Source organism: Dermochelys coriacea, chromosome 1 (genome assembly GCF_009764565.3).
Source record: "Dermochelys coriacea isolate rDerCor1 chromosome 1, rDerCor1.pri.v4, whole genome shotgun sequence".
Taxonomy (NCBI): Eukaryota; Metazoa; Chordata; order Testudines; family Dermochelyidae; genus Dermochelys; species Dermochelys coriacea.
This window is the reverse complement of record NC_050068.2, coordinates 125032227-125053670: the sequence shown is the minus strand read 5'-3', so window position 1 is coordinate 125053670 and position 21444 is coordinate 125032227. Positions and strand designations below refer to the sequence as shown.

At 50.1% G+C, this 21444-nt stretch overlaps 1 protein-coding gene across 4 annotated transcripts in view; it reads right to left on the bottom strand.

The window, feature by feature from the left end:
* Positions 1-15507: 15507 nt before the first annotated feature.
* The window catches only part of LOC119849948 (granulocyte-macrophage colony-stimulating factor receptor subunit alpha-like), a 39717-nt gene continuing 33780 nt past the window's right edge, over positions 15508-21444 (bottom strand). For all 4 annotated transcript variants that reach the window (XM_043496856.1, XM_043496725.1, XM_043496798.1 and 1 more), the window contains 4 exons: positions 21128-21227; positions 17151-17241; positions 16027-16215; positions 15508-15848 (listed from right to left, as the gene is read on the bottom strand). In XM_043496856.1, coding sequence (XP_043352791.1) covers positions 16144-16215; positions 17151-17241; positions 21128-21227 — 263 coding nt within the window. In that variant the 3' untranslated portion in view covers positions 15508-15848; positions 16027-16143. The remainder of the gene's footprint in view (positions 15849-16026; positions 16216-17150; positions 17242-21127; positions 21228-21444) is intronic.

Sequence of the window (21444 nt, the reverse complement as noted above, 5' to 3'; positions counted from 1 at the left end):
AACACTCTACAGCACAGAAGTAATTTAGATCCTTCGTTCCCCTTGCCATGCAAGCTGTGCCTTCTTTGCTGAGCCCTGTGCTAGGTGCAGCAAAGAATCTGCCCACAGATCTCTGTAGTCTTGTCATTCATACCACAAGTTTTTGTTTTTCTCAGTACAGTATAAATAGTTTTATTTATGGGGGGCGGGGGGGGGGGAAGCTGGTATCAACAGAATGGTTTACTAGTAAATTATACTTGTCCAAATACACCAAAGGCAATTTGTGTTGTGCATTATTACTAATGATGTAACTTACATGTGTGACAAGCAAAATTGTTATACCAATAAAATAAAAGGATCTTATTAAAGGGGAAAAGGCAAAATGCCACATTTATTGTCAATACAGAAAGAATCATAGTAAGCAGTTAGTTATAGCTATAACATTCCATTCAATTTCATATTTATTCGCACATTCATACACACACAGGTTCTGCAAGGTTATCATCATAGTTACCAGCCTTAGAGTTGCTCATGCCAAGCCACTGGCCAGGTGGCCTGGACATGAGGAGGGAGCAGGGCCTTGTCAGATGCACATCTGATGCTCCTGGAAGTTTGTTTGCAGAATCAGACCCCGAAGTTCTCACTTTCTAGAATACATTTTTTATAGGAATTTATTCCTATGCCAGTCTATGGGAATTGCTTCATCATGCTGTTGCTGAATCAATCAGCAGATGGCATATTCCTGACACCTCCTTGTTCTTCGGTTCTCCCATCCTTGAGGCTGTTGGGTGGATTCCAGTCTGCCCTGCGAGGGTCCTCTGGTTGTTTCCACTTGATGCCTTCTTTGGGAGATGGACACTGGATTCTTAGGCTGGCACCTCCCTGATCATTCATTTATTATCCATGCCAAGCATCCATCCACATACATCCTCTATCTCTATTTTAATCACCATTGTTAACAAAGCGAGATAAATACAACAAAAGGGCGGGTGAGTAGTTGTTGTTACAAGGTATTACTTTGAGACCAGACTCTGTTTTAGGCTGTACTAACACAATTAGCAGCTTGCAAGTTTCACACAGAGAGGGAGAGAAACAGTAAAAACAAGAGACCAAAAACCAAGAGACCTCTTAATTAGTAGTACACTGCAATTTGAACTATGGGGAATCAAACTCATTTCTGATTTTAATACAGAACTTTAATATGATCCAACAAAATAGAGCCTGCGTGGTCTTTACTCCTCACACACTATATTCCCCCAATAATAAAGAACCTACAGGGCTGTCAATCCCATGTTGATTTGGCAGTTGTGGAAGGCAAATACACTTTTTCAAAACTGGCAGCATCGATATAAGGATAAACATGGAAAACTTTTTGTTCTTCTTACTGAGAACAGTCATACTTTTTCTTTTTGCTATCAGCTCTAAAATAGGTTGACCTTTTACATTTTTATGATGTATAGAGGCCTGATATATTTTTTCCCCAAAACTGCTTTGTGAAGTAGAGAACATAGGAGGGAAACAGGAAAAAGAAAATAACATCCCCCACCTCCAAAAGCCTCAACCACCTCCCCCCTTCACAAATGAAAAACTATGTTGGGGCATGGTGTGAGGTCTTTTAGGACACAGGAGCACTCCTCCAATGGGAAAAGGTTGGGAACCATTAGTATAACCCAGCAATAATTTTTGCAGGGGGGTCACTCCACAAATTTTGATGTGTCATCATGGGCAGCACATTTCTGTTATGTTAATGGAGGGGGTTCGGAGTCCGGGAGGGAGTTTGGGTGCAGGGGGGAGCTCTGGGCTTGTGCAGTGTTCGGGTGTGGGCTCTAGGAGGGAGTTTGGTGCAGGAGGGGGCTCTGGGCAGGAGATTGGGTTGTAGGAACGGGTGCAGGGTCTGGGAGGGAGATTGGGTGCAGGAGGGGGTTCTGACCTGGGGTTAGGGTTCGGGAGGGGTGTGAGATGAAGGCTCTGGCTGGGAGGCGCTTATACTGTTGGTGCAGCCATGGCCCCAAGCAGCTGCTGGCACTATGGCACGACTCTGCGCGTCCCCTTGGGGGGGAGGGGACAGTGGGTCTCTGTGCATTGCTGGTGCCTGCAAGCAGTGCTCCCACAGCTCCCATTGGCCAGTTTCCAGCCAATGGGAGCTGTGAGGATGGGGGTGGGGGCAGTACATAGAGGCATGCAGAGACATGCCTGCAGCAGCTGATCACTTCCAGGAGCAGCATGGGGCCACAGCAGTCAGGCAGCCTGCCTGAGCACACCTCTGCACCAGGGGACTTTTAGCAGTCTGGAGATTGTGACGGGCAGCCAAAGGGCCTGGTGGGCCTGACAGAAATATTAGATGGGCCAGATTTGTCCCGTGGGCTATATTTTGATCACCTCTGGTATAACCTATAGTATAATCCTGGGCACTAGATGCTCAGGCCACTTAGTCTATGATTTGGCTAATGATATTTCCTCTGGAGGCTTGAGGTTCACAGACATTTGTCAGAACTGAAGCTGGATTTCTTCCAGTAGCAGTTAGCCATTGATTTTAAGGTTTTTATGTAATGTAATCACTTTCCTTAGATACATGGTGCATCTTCCAGTAACACACATGGTTAACTCTTGTAGGTATTACTGCTAGCAAGTATGTTGGTTCTTATCTTCAACATACTTAATGGTGTTATTTCTCATACTATGTAGTTTGTGCAGAGCTGGCAGCTCCTGTGGTGTTGGTTTTTCAGTTCAAGCTGCTGTTTCAGATGTCAAGACTACTTATTAAAGCAGTTACAAATAAACAGGATCCATCCTAGTTTCCTCCTTTAGGAGCCATTGGTACATGAAGGTGGAGAGAATACAATAGGTACACTTAAGTAATTGTCAGCACTCCACAGTAAGAAAAGATCAAAATCTGCTGCTAGCACTGGAGCAGCCACTGTGATTGGTGTGGTATTGAAATGTTTATATATACACACTCAAACTGGGCAAGGGAACCCAATTTTTTTTAAGGGAGTGTTGATGGAACTTGCATCCCCTTCATCTCTGCAGTAAATTACAGCTTGTGTCACTTTTCATGCTTTCTATGGTTCTTTATCATATTTAGCAACAGCAGCTTTGTGTGATTATACAGTGTGGGAACATAGAACTCAATAAATGAGACATTTAACAATTTTTGTTTTCTGTATTGCAACAACCAATTTCTATTCAAACATATCCAATCACAGTTTAAACTTTTTTTTAAAAAAAAAAAGCCTTAGGAAAATAGGCAACATTGAGATGTTCAGAAATTTACACCCAAAAAGAGTTTATAATTGGAAAGCCCAAAAGACTGACTAATGGCAGTAGTAGGTACCAGCTGTACATGCTGAATAATAGAAAATTTCAAACAGTATAAAAACTAGCCAGTTTTCACAAAGCTGGCCTTAAATATATCAATTATTTGCATATTGAATACTTTCCTCCCTCTTAATTTTCACAGAGGTATTTCACTGGACATTATGAATCATTTACTATGTGCCAACTCAGTTTGATAGCAATAGGACATGTACCCTGAAAAATCAGGCCCTAAACATCTCAAGTTGGGCATCCAAAATTAGTGGACATGTGACCATTTTAGCCTTATTTTTTTCTGCTCTTCAGTTGCACTTATGTAAAGGGGCTAGTAATACCTCCTTTCTTCACTGGCGTGTTGTGAAGATAAATGTGTTAATGTTTGTGAAACAGATGTAAGCACATGTTTAGTACTGAGTTTAAAAAAAAATGTTGAATACATATCAGCTCAGTGAGCAATATCTGTCTTGTACACCAAATGATGCTGTGGTCTTGTGGGAAAAAAATAGAATATGATCATGTCATTAAAGACTATAACAATACTTATGCACAAGGGGTCAAATTTAGGTTTCACAGGCAGCCTTTCTTCAGGCATTTCTGTATGTATGAGTGCACTGCTTTGTAATGTATGTTAATTTTAACCGTTTTGTATGAATTTCCTAGGTTTCAAAAAACAAAAAGAAAAAACCAAACTGAAAATAAACTGAATTATGTGGAACCATATAGACCCTTTACATGGGTTATCAGCAAAGACTGTAACCTTTAGGTCCAGAACACTGATTTCTACCACTTAAAATACAACGGAGTATCTGATAGAAAATAACCACCAGCTACTGCTATGTGGACCAGCCACAAAAGTGAGATAAGACATTTTGCCAGAGGGTTTCATAAATATTTGCTAGACAGGAGAAGAATGATCAGACTCAAGAATCCTTGATTCTAGTCCAGGCTCAGGGAGGGGGGTGTGTGTGTGTGTGTGTGTGTGTGTGTGTGTGTGTGTGTGTGTGTGTGTGTGTGTGTGTGTGTGTGTGTGTGTGTGTGTAAGTAAAGAGTGTCCTCTACTGGCTACAGATACTTTCCCTTTTCACTCTATCTGCCCTTAGAATGGTCTCAGCCCTTATCCCCATCCCTCCAAAGCCTGCCCCATTTCAAACCTGCTCCAGGACAAGCTATCTCTGCCCTGGCCTAGCCCTTCGTGGAGCCTGTCTCTGTCCCCTCCATTCCAATCAGGCTGATTCCTCCTATTTGTCACAGAGCACGGGAAAGTCTCCCTGCTCTCAGTTCCTGTGTCATGCACCGCAGTGTCTCCTGGCCGCCAGGAGGAAACTTATAGGAAAAGGCTGATGGAAGTAGAGCCACTCTAATAATTTATAAATACTGTATGTTGACCTAGTTATTAGGCTTAACCAAGAGATCTTCAATGACCTGAAACTGGAAAAAGAGTCATACAAAGAGTGGAAACTAGGTCTAATTACAAAGGATGAATATGATGTAAGCAAGGTCTGAATGAACTCTCCCCTGACAGCTAGCTGGAGAGAGAGAGACTTCAGGAACAAACTGTATTTGCATGAACACACCTACTCTGCTTAGATATCAAGCGGATAGTGTGGTGTTGCTCAAAGTGATCAGCTTTGGCTGGTGTTGGGTTACAAATCACTTTAGTACTGAATGCAGAAGAATGAAATGCTGTTATCAATGTTGTTGTCTTTGCTGTATGAATAAAGGGGAGCAGAACTGTGCTTCACCTGTCCCAAATGAGAGGGTCACCCTCAGCTGAAAGGACCTCGTTAAGCCAGGTGCTCGAATGCCAGAGCCTTGTGAAAGTAAGAGGGATGGGGATAGGTATCCCAGCCGGTAAGTGTGGACTTTTCTTAAAGGTCCCTGGTCTGGTTTACCCTGTTCCTCCCCAATGTTTAAAGATGAAGCTAAATAGGCATCATTAGGAGCCTTTTGTTATGTTAATTACTCAATGACAGCTGAAATCACTTGTGGTAGAGCAGTGTTTCTGCCCAACCTACCTAGAGTTTAAAAAAATCACTAAGAGACTGACCTACAAAGGTTACAGTAGAGAGACAAGTGGCAGTGGAAGGTGACTGATGGGTGGCTGGTGGGAGCAATCAGTGAAAGTGGCAAGGAATCAGCTGGCAAAAGTGGTGAGCAGTCGGCCAGCTGCAGGCAACGAGAAGCAGCAGTTGGCAGTGTGGCCAACCAGAGCAAGTGCTCAGATGGCAGAGCAAGCCAGATGTCTTTTTCACTGGGTGGGAGGTGGACTCACACAAAGGTACTTCTGAACCCTGGGTCCTCACTGACCAAGGACAACTACTGTGAGTGGAATATGGTGAGGGAGCAAAGGGGGGCACAGTAAAGGAACTTTTGGTTGTAGAACATGAGGCAGAAGGCACTGCCCCACCCACTCTGGGGTGGGTGTCCTGCTCACAGTTTTAGGTTTATGAATCCTGCTTGCGGCATTTTCCCTACTTAATGTTGAGTGACTTCTCTCCTTTCATTAAAAGTTTCTTTTCTATGTTCAGACTCCATGCTTGTGAGTGGGGAAGTATTGCCTTTCAGGCGCCCCGGGGTGATGTGTAATTTTCCCATGTTATTGGGTGGAGGCTCGAGCTGGTTCTCTGTTGTATTGTTGAAAGGAACCCCTAGATATTGAACCCGGCCCTGGCTGCTGCCAGCTCCACCTGTCAGAAAGGTTACAATTTAAAAAAAACAACACAAGCATATAGGGACAAAATTAGAAAGTTTAATCTCATTTTGTTCCTTGGCCTAACTAGGGACATAAAGTGTAACAAGAAAATATTTTACAAATAAGTTAGAAGCAAGAGAAAGACCAAGGACAGGGATCGGTCCTGGGGCTGGTTTTGTTCAACATTTTTATTAATGATCTGGATGATGGGATGGATTGCACCCTCAGCAAGTTTGTGGATGACACTAAGCTGTGAGGAGAGGTAAATAATGCTGGAGGGTAGGGATAGGGTCCACAGTGACCTAGCGAAATTGGAGGATTGGGCCAAAGGAAATCTGATGAGGTTCAACAAGGACAAGGGCAGAGTCCTGCACTTAGGAAGGAAGAATCCCATGCACTGCTACAGGCTGGGGACCGCCTGGCTAAGCAGCAGTTCTGCAGAAAAGGACTTGGGGATTACAGTGGACGAGAAGCTGGATATGAGTCAGCAGTGTGCCCTTGTTGCCAAGAAGGTCAATGGCATATTGGGCTTTATTAGTAGAAGCATTGCCAGCAGATCAAGGGAAGTGATTATTCCCCTCTATTCGGCACTGGTGAGGCCACACCTGGAGTATTATGTCCAGTTTTGGTCCCCCCACTACAGAAAGGATGTGGACAAATTGGAGAGAGACCAGCAGAGGGCAAAGAAAATAATTAGGGGGCTGGGACATGACTTATGAGGAGAGGTTGAGGGAACTGGGGTTATTTAATCTGTAGAAGAGAAGAGTGAGGGGGGATTTAATAGCAGCCTTCAACCTGAAGGGAAGTTCCAAAGAGGATGGAGCTAGGCTGTTCTCAGTGGTGGCAGATGACAGAACAAGAAGCAATGGTCCACCGCTAAAGGATCCGCCACAGCCTAAAAGGGGGATCCACAGGACCTAGATACCCAAAAGATTCCGGGGGACAACTAATGAAATAACAGGGACAGGAGTGCGGTCAAAGGGTTAAACGAAGGGAACCGGATGGGGACACCGAGCAGAGAACCCCGGACAGCGCCCACTGCTCCTCAAAGGCATCAAGGGAGTCAGAGGACGCCGCCAAGAGGAACTCTGCCCGGATACATGAATGGACCGAGGATCGGAAATAGGCCCCACAGTCACAGGAGACTCCATCGGCCAACCTCCTCGCTCTGGTTTTATAGATAGCCATTTTAGCTAGGGCCAGGAGGAGGTTGACCAGGAGATCCCTTGACTTTGTGGGGCCATGGATAGGGAGTGCATAAATGAGAAGGTGAGGAGAGAAGTGCAACCAAAGACGTAATAAAATATTGGTGAGGAGCCGGAATAGGGGCTGAAGCCTGGCACACTCCAAGTATATATGTGCCAGGGTATCCCTCACGCCGCAAAAGGGGCAGCTGTCTGGGATTGAAGTGAACCGCGCCAAGTACACGCCCGTGCTCACGGCTCCGTGAAGGAGCCGCCAACTGATATCCCCGGTGGGCCTTGGGACTAAGGTGGAATATAGGCTGGCCCACTGGGGCTCCTCATCCTCCAAAGGTGGCAGGAGGTCCCGCCATTTTGTATCGGGGTGGGACACGAGGGTGAGGGCGTGAAGGGTGTGGAGCACGAGCATGTAGAGATGTTTTCTTGGTGCGGTTTGAAAGCAGACCGGCTGCATCTCGTGCAGCCGGCTTCTAGTGAAGGTGTGAAGAGGTCGGTTGGATCCACGGGGTAGGGGTCCAATTAAAAGGTTCGGCGGGCCTGGGGTAGCGGGTGGGCGGGGCGTACCCTTGTGCAGGACCCGGTCGAGATAAACCCGAGCAGCGGGCGGCAAAGCGGCCTTCACCTCCTGAAGTATGCGCCGGGGAGTACAAGGTCTGGAAAGCCCCATGCGCTGAGCGAAAGTCAGGGGAATCAGCCAGTCTCCCCGGTCATAGTCCAGGAGGTCTCCGACTCTTGTGACCTCTGCCAGGACCAACCTCTGGCGCACTGAGCGGGACTTCGCCACCTGCAGACGGAGCTGGGGGTTATGTAGCAGGGGTCCGTGAAGAGATCTGCCCCCTCGGTGGCCGCCACGGACCTGGTCGTTGAAAAGAGTTTCCAGGTCCGGAGGAGGTCCTGATAGAAGACCGGCAGCCCGGAGAGGTCTCGCGGAAGACCTCTCGGATGGAGATAAAGGAGCTGCCGGTCGTATCGGAGCCCTCGGAAGTGGCGCAGGAAGACGTGCGCCAGTATGCTCCACGCCGGACTACCTGCACCATAAAGGAGCCTCTGCAGGGTCTGGAGGTGGAAGACATGGACCTGAGTAAGCAGACATTTTAGGCCCTGCCCTCCCTCCTCCACAGGTAGATGGAGAACCCCTGCAGGGACCCAGTGCAGTCCTGACCAAAAGAACTCCAGAATCGATGTCCGCAGGTTGGTCAGGAAAGCCGGGGCCGGGACCAGGGTGTTGAGCCGGTACCAGAGCATGGACAGGACTAGTTGATTAAGCACTAACGCTCTCCCTCGAAGGGAGAGGCACCGGAGTAGTCCTGTCCATTTCCGGAGCCGCTCTATCACCCCTCCCTCTAAATTCTGCCAGTTCTCCGGCGGAGAGGGATGCGTGGCAGAAAGGTAAACGCCCAGATAGAGCAGCGGACCCGTGCTCCACCGGATGGCTTGAAGTGCGGGTGGGAGGGAGCTCGCCTGCCGCCAGTCCCCTACCACCAAGCCAGAGCTCTTGACCCAGTTGACCCGCGCAGAGGAGGCTGCTGAATAGATGGCCTGGCAAGCCTCCACCCGCACCAAGTCGCCCGGGTCCTGGACCACGAGGAGCACGTCATCAGCGTACGCCGACAGGACCAGCCGCAGCTCCGGCTCCCTCAGCACCAACCCTGTCAACCTTCTTCGGAGGAGACAGAGGAAGGGCTCGATCGCCAGAGCGTACAGCTGGCCTGAGAGGGGGCACCCCTGCCGTACTCCTCGCCCGAAGTGGACCGGTTCGGTCAGGGTCCAGTTGAGCCTTACCAGACACTCTGCGGAAGCGTACAGCACCCGGAGAAAGTTCACAAACCTGGGTCCGAATCCAAACGCCTGCAGAGTGCCCAGGAGATACCCGTGATCCATCCTGTCGAACGCCTTCTCCTGATCTAAGGACAGGAGGGCGAACGACAGACCATCCCTACACCCAAGTTCCAATAGGTCCCGGACCAAATATAGGTTGTCGAAGATGCTGCGGCCCGGGACGGTGTAGGTCTGGTCTGGGTGGACCACGTCCGCCAGCACGGACCCTAGCCGCAGGGAGATGGCTTTTGCTACGATTTTGTAGTCCGTGCTGAGGAGCGAGACGGGACGCCAATTTCGTAAATCGCGGAGGTCCCCCTTCTTCGGCAATAAGGCGAGCATGGCTCGCCTGCACGAAAGAGGGAGGACCCCTCTCTGCAGAGACTCAGCCCAGACGGTGACTAGGTCTGGGCCCAGGACGTCCCAGAACACGCGGTAGAACTCCACGGTCAGCCCGTCCGTGCCCGGAGATTTATTGGTGGGCATGCGACGGAGGGCTTCCGACAACTCGGCCAGAGTGAGAGGCAGCTCTAGCCGGTCTCGGTCGCCCACACTGACCGTCGGGAGCTCCCCCAAAGCACTCTGCAAGCGTTAGGATCGGTAAGATCCGGGGAGAAAAGGCTTGCGTAGAAGGTTCTCGCCCTGTCACACATCTCCACCAGATCCGTGAGGGGGGTGCCATCTTCTGCCAGTAGGCAGATGACATGTTTCTTAGCCCCCCTCTTTTTCTCCAGGGCGTAGAAGAAGCGGGAGCCGCAATCCATCTCCCGAAGGAGACGGATGCGGGATCGAACAAAGGCACCCCGGGCCCGATGGTCCTCGATGGTCCGGAGCTCCTCCCGCTTCTCCCAGCACGCTCCGCATAGGGGTGGATCCCCGGGGCTGGCGGCCAGACGCCTCTCCAGCTCTAAGACCTCCCGTTCCAACTGCTCTATCGCCGCATCCCTCCGTCGGCTGGCGCCCCGGGTGTAGTCACGGCAGAAGAGCCGGGCGCGCACCTTCCCTAAGTCCCACCACCGCCGCGCCGAGGGAAAGGCACGCCGCTGCCCTCGCCAGGCCAGCCAGAACTCCCGGAAGGATGCCACGAAGCCCGCATCCTCCAGCAAGCTGTTGTTAAAATGCCAATAGGCCGGCCCCAGCCTCTCCGCGCAAAGGGAGGCTGTCACAGTGGCTATATGATGGTCAGAAAATGGGGCCGGCCGGATGCTGGAGGAGTGGGCTCGTGAAAGATGAAAGCGAGATAAATAAATGCGGTCCAACCGGGAGTGGCGCGACCGATGGGCCTGCACCCGGACAAAGGTGAACGTGGAAGTGTCATCCGGGTGGTGGTCGCGCCAGACGTCCACCAGGGAGTGGTGTTCGACTATTTCCTGGAGGACGGCGACGGCGGCCGGGCTCTGCTCGGTCCCCGAGTGGTCCCGCTCCTCAAGGGTGATGTTAAAGTCCCCTCCCAGGACCAGGCACTCCTGAGGATCTAAGGTGCCGAGGAAGGCGGACGCCTGCTGATAGAATTGCAGCCGCTCCGGGCTCGCTGCTGGGGCATAGATGTTGACGAGGTTGACTACGAGCCCCTCCATGCGGACCCGGAGGTGCAGCAGGCGACCCGGCACAGCCTCGGCGACCCCCAGCACCTCAGGGCGTAGGTCGGGGGAGAACAGGGTCGCCACTCCACCCGTATGAACTGTGAGATGGCTAAAGTAGACCCTGTCCCCCCAATCCAGCCGCCAGCTGTCTTCGGCGGTCGGATCCGTATGGGTCTCCTGCAGGAAAACCACAGAGTACCTCCCCTCTCCAGGAAGGAGAGCACCTGGGACCTGCGGAGACCCATCCTACTGCCACGGGTGTTCAATGTTGCGATGGTAAAGGGTGCCATGAGGAGGGCTGGGGGGGATCCTCGCCGGCAGGGATGCTCGTGGCTCCCGGCGGGCCGCGCAGCAGTCCGTGACCCACCCCGTAGGTGAGTAAGGAGTCACGGAAGTGGCGGACCCGCTGGTAGGCCGCGGCGCCCTGTCTCCCGGTCCTTTTCCCCTCCCACATGAGGGCCCTTGCGGCCCGGAGGATTTGATTAAAGTCCCCCCATCGCTGGAGGGCAAGCTGGACTTTGTTGCGGGAGCCACGGACGTCTTCTAGGAACTCCCGCAACTCCTCTCGCAGCACATGGGGGGCTGGGGTTATGGTCTGGTTGCTCCCCGATGGGGCCCTTGGTACAGCCCCCTGGCCCAGCGAGACGGGCAGACAGGGTGCGGACCCCCGACGGGGCTCCTGATGGGTTGACCTGAATGCTGGGGCGATAGGGCGGCGGAGGGAGGATAGCAGCCCCTGGTGGGTCGGGACGGGCAAACACAAAGGCCATTCCCTGGGAGTCATCTGTTGGAAAGGGGAGGGAGACAGTCCCAGGGGTGGCAATGATATCTCGGGAGCTGGGCGGGATAAGGGCAGGGGCAGGGGTAGAGGTGAGAGTCTGGGTCGGGAGAGGGCTCTCACTGATGCCGGGCGCAAGCTCTCTGGTGGATTTGGCAGCCACGGCATCAGGAGGTGGACTTCCTTCTGTAGGGTCCTCTCCCGGAAAGGAGGTTGAATGCTCCTCACCAGCGAGGGATGCCCCTGGTGGCTCAGGTTCCAGCCGCGTGGCACTGGCCGTCGCCTCAACTGGCTCGGCGGCTCTCAGCGGGGTGCCCTCTGCAGCCGGGTTGATGGAGGAGTCCAGGGGCTCCTCGGAGGTGAGAGCAGAAGCAACGGTTACGGGGAGGGAGTATGGGGAAAGGGGGGCTGGAATGAAGTCGCCCAGATCGAGGCCCGCTGGCATAGGATCGTCCTCCCCCTGGGTGACCGGGGTCAGACCCAGGGCCTCGATCTCCTCAAATATAGATGGGAAATTGTTTTCCGCTACCCCGGGATTCTCCCCGCCGGCACCTGACACGACAGTTACTTCGGGGCACACTGGGGTTTCAGATGGTGCCTCGGGGGTCTTGGAGGGGAGGGACTCCCGTGGAGGGGAGATACCGCCTTCCAGTCCTGCCACGTCTTCCCCAGCCGGCTCTGGTGGGTGGAACACACCCGTGGGTAGAGCGGAAGGCTCGGCATCGGTGCCCCCCTTCCTGGTCTTCCGGGGGGCCTCTGCGTCAGATGGGAGGAGCGGAGCTCGAGCCTTCCGCTTGCCCCGCTTCCCCTGGACTAGGGCCCAGCCCTCCATGGCATCATCCGGGGGCTGGCTAGCAGGGGTTGTGTCAGGGGGCAGAGGCGATGGCTCAGGGACTCGAGGGGGTAACGGTGGGGCAGCACAAGGGAGGGAAGATTCCCCTTGGGGTGGGCCCTCTCCCATGCTTGGTGGTGTCCCTGCCGCACCCTCCTCCACAGGCCTCGCCAGATTGCAAACAGTGGGGGCGGGGTTCTCCCGCTCGTCTGGGCATAGTGGGGGAGGTGCCCCTTGGGCCCGAGCGGGAGCAATGGTGGATTGTGAAGGAGGAGGGGCGGTTTCGGGCGCCGGGCAGCCAGGGGCGTTGGCGATGACGGGGCTGGTGCCCCGCCGGGACTCGGGGGTCCTGGATGCCCCTTCTTCCCGGGCCAGGGGGCAGTCCCTCCGGACGTGCCCCATCTCCCGGCAGAGGTAACACCGGGCCTCCCCCGTGGAATAATGCACCCTGTAACGGGCCCCCTGGTAGGGGACTAGGAAGGAGCCCTCCAGTGCCTCTCCGTCGCGCGCCGCCAGCAGCAGTTGAAGCTGCACTTGCCGGCGGAAGGAGAGGACGTGACGGAGGGCGGGGTCTTTGCAGCCCAACGGGAGAGGGCTGATGACAGAGATGGGCTTTCCCAAGGCAGAAAGGGCGGGTAACAGGGCGACATTGGGGAGAAAGGGAGGGACGGAGGTCAGGACCAGGCGGACGCCCAGGTCCTCTAGCGGCTCTAAGGGGACGAACACGCCCCCCACCGCCAGGCCCTTCTCCACCGCCTCCTGGGCGGCGGCCTCCGATGCTAAGAAGAAGACGACCTTGCCATACATTTTGGAGGCCGCCACAATGGCCGTGGGCCCCACCACCCTCGCCAATGCCCGCACATAGGTCTCCACGTGGGGTGAGGCGGGCACCAGGAGGCAACGGACACCGTGCTTCCTGGTCATGGTGGGAAAGGGGCCCTGGCCGCTATAGATGGTAGCGGAGGCGGTGGGCTGGAGAAATGATGTAGCGGCAGGCGGGGGGGCTGCCGCCACCTGGGCGTATGCTCTGGGGGCCGGGGGAGGGTCACCTGCAGAGCTGGTGGAGGGAACAGCGGGGAGGGGCGCCCCAGCTGGAGATGGGGCCAGGAAATTGGGGGCAGCCCCTGCCATGGAGGGCCTGGTCTTTTTAGCGGGGCCCTTCCCCTTCTACTTCCCCTGGCCCTTCCCGCCGGCTGGGGGGACTCCCCCCAAATCTGAGGGGGTGATAGACGTGGCAGCAGTGGAGGTCACCCCGGTGCCCGTCGCTGCTGGTGCCCCAGCGGGGGCGATGGCAGATGGTTTGGCAGCGGAGGTAGAAGCTTGGGGGGGTGACAGAGGGGCAGGCGGGGGTGGGGGAGCTCGGGCTACTGGAGAGGTCTCACCCGTCTCATCCCTCGCCATCATGAACAAGGAGGAAAGGGGGGACACCAAAAGGAGGAGGGGAGAGGGGAAGCAGGTCGACCACTCCTCCCCGCTAGGCTGCAGGCAGGGGAGGAGGGCGCCAAAAGGGGTGGGTTAGACGGGGGGCAATCAGGGGTTAGGGGTCAGTCACCGACAAAAGGTGGAAATTCCGGCTCCTCTTGGTGCACTACGGGGGGGGGGGGATTCAACAACATTGAGGGTGCAGTGAAGAGGGTTGCAACTAAAATGGGGAATTGCACAAGCGCATGGGAGGGGGCATGGGCACACGGAGCGAGGGGCTAAGCGGTCTGGGGGTAGAACAGGGAAACCAAGGGGCTAGCTTCAGAGGCTGGGGCGGGGCAAACAAACAAAGGCTGCAGAAGGAAATGGGCGGGGCAGGCAAACAAACTGAAGCTAGTAAGGGGGGCTGGAGCAAAAGAGGAGGCAAAGCAAGTGGCAAATGGGGCAGGTAATAAAGGGCAAAGCTGGGGGGTAGGCAGTCCGGGGGGGCACATGTGCCCATGTGCACTTGCACAAGTCTTTTTTAGCTTGCTGCTGCTTCTGGCCCAAAGGGTGGAAATAGGGCGTGGCAAGCCAAGCAAGCAGCTGAGTCCACAGGCAGGAGCTGAGGCAGATGGTATACAGCCAGTGGGGGTGGTGGAGGGGGCAGCGATGGTGGTAATAGTGGTGGGGGTTGAGGGGGACACACAGATGGATCGGGGAGCAGCTCCACACCACACCCTGTGTCCCTGTAAACACAGTCAAAACCCCCACCACAAGAGCACAGTTTGAAAATTACTCAGTCTTAGGGCCCCCTCCACAGTGGTCTGCAAAGTCTCTAGGTGCTGCCCCACTGGCAGATGATCCTCTTCTTCTCCTCCTCTGGCTTCAGCAGCTCCAGGCAGTGGCCTCTGCAGCAGCAGCAGCTCCAGGAACTCCAGGTTGTAGTCCAGGCAGGCAGAATGGACCCCTCTCAGGTGGTGGTATCCACAAAAGCAGTGGCTGGGGTTCCCACTCTACCTCTCTGGGGAGTGGGCTAGCAGCCCCCCCCCGGGGCTGCAGTTGGAGCAGTAGCAGCACCTGAGAGTGGGGGGTCTAGCAGCCAGGTAGCAGAGAAGGGGGGGTGTCTGGCCCAGCCAGGGGAGCAGCTGGAGCAGCAGGGAGAGCTTAGGGCCTAGCAGCAGCAGGAGTAGCGGCTTCCCACCTCCCTCCAAGCTAGAAGGCTATGGGAGAGAGAGATTCGCTCCAGGCTACACCAATCCCTGGTACCAGGATCAGTGAAATGGAAGCTGCTCCACGTCAATTAAGACACCTTGGGCCAATTTAGAATTTTCCAGAAGGCAGGGAGAAGGCTATGCTGATTGGGACACCTGAAGCCAATCAGGGGCTGGCTGAAACTAGTTCAAAGCCTCCCAATTAGTCAGGTGGATGTGCATGTCAGGAGCTGTGGGAGGAAGTTGGGCTGTTGGAGAGGCTGAGTAGTGCACACCATATCGGGCACAAGGAAGGAGGCCCTGAGGTAAGGGTGAAGTGGAGCTTGAGGAAGTGAGGGCTGCTGTGGGGGAAGTAGCTCAGGGAATTGTACATGTCATGTTTCTAAAAGGTCAGCTACCATAGCTGATACTATTAGGGTCCCTGGGCTGGAGCCTGGGATAGATGGTGGGCCCGGGCTCCCCCCCTCTTTACCCCCTGTTTAATCACTGAGACTGGGAGACAACAGAGACTGTGCAAGGAAAGATAACTTTTCCTCACCTCCCTCGCTGGCTTATGATGAAAATGGCTCAGTAGACTGTGACCCTTGTCTCTAGAGAAAGAAGGGTTACGTGGAGGGTCACAGTGAGCCTCTGAGGCTAGCGAAATCTGCCAGGAAATGCGGGACCCACAGAGGCAAGGACAGAGCTTTGTCACAAAGGTTAATAACTTGGCCAAATTTGGGCTGATATTCATAAGGATGAATAAAGCACATTCCTGTCATCACAGCAACACCCCTGCTGAATTTCCACCAGTTTCAAAGCAGGGAAGCACTAGAGATTGTCAATGAAAAGGTTGTAAGAGGTTTTTTAATATAGGCAAAATAATTTATTTTTTTTCCCTAAATTTGTTTTAACAAATTACTGAAATGGGTTTTTTTTAAACACTCCAAGAATATTCACCCTCAAATAGACATGCAGCATGGAAAAACTTCTGTCCAAATTATTCAAATTTGACAAAGTTATAAGAAACTGAATACAGGGTCTTTAATATAAGTAAAAAGAAAAGCAGTACTTGTGGTACCTTAGAGACTAACAAATTTATTAGTGAGCTGTAGCTCACGAAAGCTTATGCTCTAATAAATTTGTTAGTCTCTAAGGTGCCAGAAGTACTGCTTTTCTTTTTGCGAATACAGACTAACACGGCTGCTATTCTGAAACCTTTAATATGAGTGAGTCACAGTATTTGTAGGGGAGAGAAAGGGAGTGAGTGTGCAAAACATACAAAATTGCCATGAGGATTTGTAGTTGTTTGAGTTGGGGAATCCAAGTGCTTCGTTTTGCTTTTAGAAGTTATTTAATTTCTTCAACAAAAGTTATTTCTTCAGTTTCAGATTTTGTTGGTGTTAGATCCATATATTCCCTCTATTGAAGGGAAGAAAAAAAAATCTTCCTTTAGTTTCATACATTAGATTAACTAGAAATTTACCACTTGAGACTTCAGTTTATTCATTTAATGGTTAAAGGTATTTAATGGAATTATTTCATTTTTTTCCTTTAATTTTTCTTTATAATCACACCTCTTGGTCATCAGAGAGTTGTCATTAAGAGGAAAACAACATTGGGTATACCAGTATTATGATACCTCAAAGGCAAAATCAACATTACATTGTTTTGCAATGTAAAAGATGTTTCCAGAAAACAATAAATTAATATCTTGCAGCTAAGAGCCAATCTTGTTTATTTCAACACTACTGATGTGTTAGTCAAGAGCTAAATGTCAACTAGCCATGTCAAACTGAATAAAAGGGAAGGAGGTGATTTGAATACTGAACTTCTCTTTCAGTTCTCCCAGACATGGTAAAGAAAAATAAAGTTATTCTCAGTCTGTGAACGTCTCTCTGTTGTCTAGTTTTCTATTAACCCAAATAGATTGTAGATAAAGGTGAAACACTTTGGTTCGTACAGTTTTTACTCAGGCGAAACTCCAGTTAATGTGAATGGGAGTTCTGCAGCCCTTACTCAAGAATATTAAGACCGTATGAAGAAGCAACACAGCAGGGCTGGCAAAAGAATTATCTTTATGTTTTGGCCCTAGTCACGTGACACTGGTCAGAATTACAAACATCTATATACCTGTAATTGACCGGTATCAATAGTCACTCAGCATTAGAATGGGAGAACCAGTGGGCTGGACCAACTGTTTAACAGCACATAACACTGAACAACGGCAAAGAAGAATTCACATCAAACTGTCTTAATATTTGTAAACTGAAATGCAAACCTCGACTTTTTGTGTCAGACCTTCCAGTCTGAGATAGATCCTTACAATCAACAAATTTTACATAAGAAAAATGTACCTGTATATTTTTATCAGATTGCTGGAAAAGTTCATCAAATTTGTTTTTTGGTTGTGGAACTGGAGAAAACAATTTTTTCAAACTGCAGTATCTTTGGGAACAAAAAGAAATAGGTATAGGACATAAACAAATATTTTCTGTTCTATTACAAGTTTGAGACATTTCTTATTTTCCTTTTTCAAGGTACAATGAATCAGTGGAGGAACTGTAAATTTATGCTTGGTTAGCGTAGAGTGGAGTAACATTAATTAATTGTTTAGAATTTTGATTACTACTACTACTTGCCTTGTGACTGGTTTAAAAAAAATCACAGAAAGTCACTCTCTTCTAATACTAAACAAGGAACTTGATTAGAATAAGGAAACCATTTTAGGCCTGATTCTCCATTGCCCTGAACTTTATGATGCCATTTACATAATTGCAAAATAAATGTAAAATGCTACTGAATAGGAATGATAGCAATTTACATTTATTTTGCATTAGTGTAAATAACCACACAGGTGGAGAATTATGCTCCTTATTAAAGCTCTTATGTTTCACTTGTAACCTTCTGCCCAAAACTTGCTCCACTGCCATCCCACTGACCTGACTTCCTACTGCAGTGTTAAAGAAACAGTACAAATATTACTTGACAGGATTTAATATATAGGAAAGCATAGTTACAGAGTTGTCACTGATTTCACTACTCCAGGTATTTACTTATATAAATTAGATTGCAAGCTTTTTGGGACACAAAACTTTAGAAAAGACAATCTTTGTATGTAACTGCACCAAAAACTATGTTAAAAGAACATTATTAAGATTGCAAAGTCAAGCACAGCAAAGTTAGGAAATGCCAGAATTAAGGTTGCCTGGGCAATCTTAGTTCTGCCCTCTTGTGTGCATTCATTACAATATAGTCTTTAATTACATAATCTCATATTATTTTGCAGAACTCCTGCCTCATTCAATTCACAGGATGGATCTGCTCAGGGTTGTGTAGTGAATGAGTCTATTGTGTGTAGGTTCCCTGGCTCATTTGTTGCAGAATGTGGAAAGTGTGCAGTGAATGAGGTAGGGCTCACAGGAAGAGAAAAGCTGGTCTCCTGGTTGAGGCAGTTGAATTATGCCCTCAAGAACTGAATTCTATCCCTGCCTCTGCCAGAGTTCCTATGAGATTCTGTGCTCACTTAAATCAAACTTTCCACAGGTGGTCACAAATTGTGTGTTCCACTTTTTAAGAGTACCTTACTTGAAATCCTTGGTCTGAGGTGCAAAAGTGCTGAGCGCTGACAACTGCAACTGAAGTCAATGGAAGTTTCACTTTGAACACATGAAGTTCTACATAATACTGAGTACTCAGAAAAATAAGGTCCTAGCTGTCTCAGATTGAGCATCCAAAATTAGTGGATAGTTATGACCTTAATCTCTCTGTGCCTCTTCTTCCCATCTGTAAAAGGGAATAAAATAGCCCCTTTCATCTCACAGGGGTATTGGGGAAATAATTCATTAATGTTTATGAAGCACCCTAGTGAAGGTACTATAGTAATGAGCACCATGTAAAAGCCTATTAAAAAATCAGTAATTCTGTCTTATAATGTCAGGATTAGAATATTGTGCAGTAAAAAAGACCTGGAGCCCACAAACTGAATAATGAGAATAAAACAAAATACTGACTAGCAGTTCAATAAATGCGCACCGTTTTGTGCACTGAATGAGGCAGAGGTCCTGTGGAAAAAATAGTATGTATGTGGTCATATTAAAGACTGTATCATAATGCACATGCACAAGGGCAATAAATCAGGGTTGTACAAGTTGCCATTTCCTAACTTCGAGTGCTTGACTTTGCCACATGAATGTGATTTAATGGATTTTTGGTGTGTAATTGCCTAAGATTTTAAAAAAAACAATTGAAAAAAACCCCAGAAATTCCATCGTATGGCATCAGATTGACATCTTCATGGGTCATCAGCAGGGTTGGAACCTTTCAACATCCACCACATAGACCTCTGCCATTTCAGCTAATAGATAACTGGTACCAATAGTAGGTTGTTATCCCTCTGTCGACCAACATTAGAGGGAGAGTGGGATACTTTGCCAGTGTCATTCACAGATTTTGCTGACAGCAAGGGAATGTGAGATTCGGGGATCTTGGGTTCCATTTCAGGCTCTGGAAGGGAATGCTCTAGTGCAGTGTTTCCCAAACTTGGGACACTGCTTGTCCAGGGAAAGCCCCTGCCAGGCCGGGCCGGTTTATTTACGGCTGCGTTCACAGGTTTGGCCGATTGTGGCTCCCACTGGCGCAGGCCGAGAGACATACTGGCCGCTGCTTCCCGCAGCCCCCATTGGCCGGGCTCAGCGAACTGCAGCCAGTGGGAGCAGTGATTGGCTGAACCTGTGGATGCGGCAGGTAAACAAACCAGCCCGGCCCGCCAGGGGGCTTTCCCTGAACAAGCGATGTCCCAAGTTTGGGAAACACTGCTCTAGTGGGCACAGACTCTTCTGTCCATCCCCCACAGGCTTTACCTCTTCTTCCCCATTCCCCCCAACCTGTCCCTCTCCCAGTCCTATCTCTATCCCACCACTGGCTACCAGTCCCATTCTCCTCACTAGCCTGTCCCAGTCTCCACTCCTTAGGCATCTGATCCCAATCCCAGCCTCTTTGTCCAGTAAGACCTAGTCACCATCCTCTCCAACTCCCAGCCTCCTTGACCAGCCATTACCAGTCCTCCCTCCCCTTATGCCTCAGTTCCTTGTGCCCAGTTGTCTTGTTCAGCCAGTCCCAGTTCCCTTCCCTGCTCCCAGTCTCTCTCCTGGGGCTTCTCATCCAATCTCAGTGTTCTCACCTCCCCTGGCTGATTGTCCCAGCTTCATTGTCCTATTAGCTCCAGTTCTCCTACTGCAGACAAGCTCATTGTCAGATCTCTCTCCCTTCCCCACACCTTCTCCTCATCCCACTGGTTTCCAGTCCCAATCTCACCCAGCTTCTCATCCAATCACAGTTTCCTTCCCACCCATTCTCTTAATCTTTCCCCCATTTCTCTCTTTGGCTCCCAGACCTAGTCTTGCCCAGCTAGGCCCAGTTTTTGCCCCAACACTCCTTGTCCCGATCTATTCCCCTAGACTTCTCATGAAATGCCTTATATTGGGTTCTTGATCCCTCTGTGTTTGAATCAGACTACTCCCTCCTCCATGTTGCCTGAGTGCTAGCAGGGTTTCACTTAGTGGACAGGGGAGACAGGCTCCCTGATCTCAGTTCTGGTGTTCAGCCCCACCTTGGCTCAGAGCAGCTGGGAGCAGCCATTATAGGGAATGACCCCCTGTAGTCTTGGTCTGGAGCATGCTCCAGTCACTCTGTGGGGATGGTGCATAGGCAATTGGGTTGGCATCAGGAGCTGTGAGAGGCTCAAGCATGCAGGTGAGGGTGAAATCTTTAGAGATTTCAGCTGTTAAGCTTTGGCAAGGCCCTACTGAGCATGTGCAAACCTCAATTATTCAAAGGCTTATAACTAGGCCAAATATTTGCAATTTTCACAGCAACAGCAAAAGACACAGCCACAAAGGGTACCAGTCTGCCAAATTTCAAGTCCCTGCCCCAAAGCATGGCTGCATCAGCATTAGAGCTATCCAAAGAAAAGATCGCTGTTTTTGTTTTTGTGTATTTACAAATCGCAAATCAGCATATTTTTCCTAGCCTAATTCTCTGAGATGACTGAACTGTTTTGGCTGACATGAAAGAAAGAAAGAAAGTTAATTCACCCTGATACAGCATGGAAAATTTCTGTCCAAATGGCTTGGCAAAGTTATAAACAATTGAAAACGGGGTCTTAGAATGGGAAGTGTTGGGCAACCTTAATAAATAGTGGTGGTACCAGTTCCCCCTAATATATAGCAATCCCTTTATAAATATCACCCCGCAAAAAAAAATCAGGCAAAATTTAGACACTTAAAGTTGTTTTGGGGGGGGGGGTATATCCATGTTTCACAAAAAGTTTTACCTTTTGCAGAGAAAAAATATGACCAATGCCACTAGGATTGTTCCAAGTGCTATGATGAGTAAAACAATTGTAGCCATAAGAACTGTATCATCTGGGTTACCTTAAAGAAAGACAGTTACAAAGGTTATACATATTTTGCATAGTAAAGATGAGCATACATGGTATGTCAAATAGCTGCTTAGATAACTGATAGCAATGAATGCCAGCATGACAAGCCTACTTATGTAATCTGAAATACCTTTCAGTCTGATACTTTACTGAGTAAAGGACTGAGGAACAGATAGAATTTATAAATCCAACAGAAGTATAGATCAACC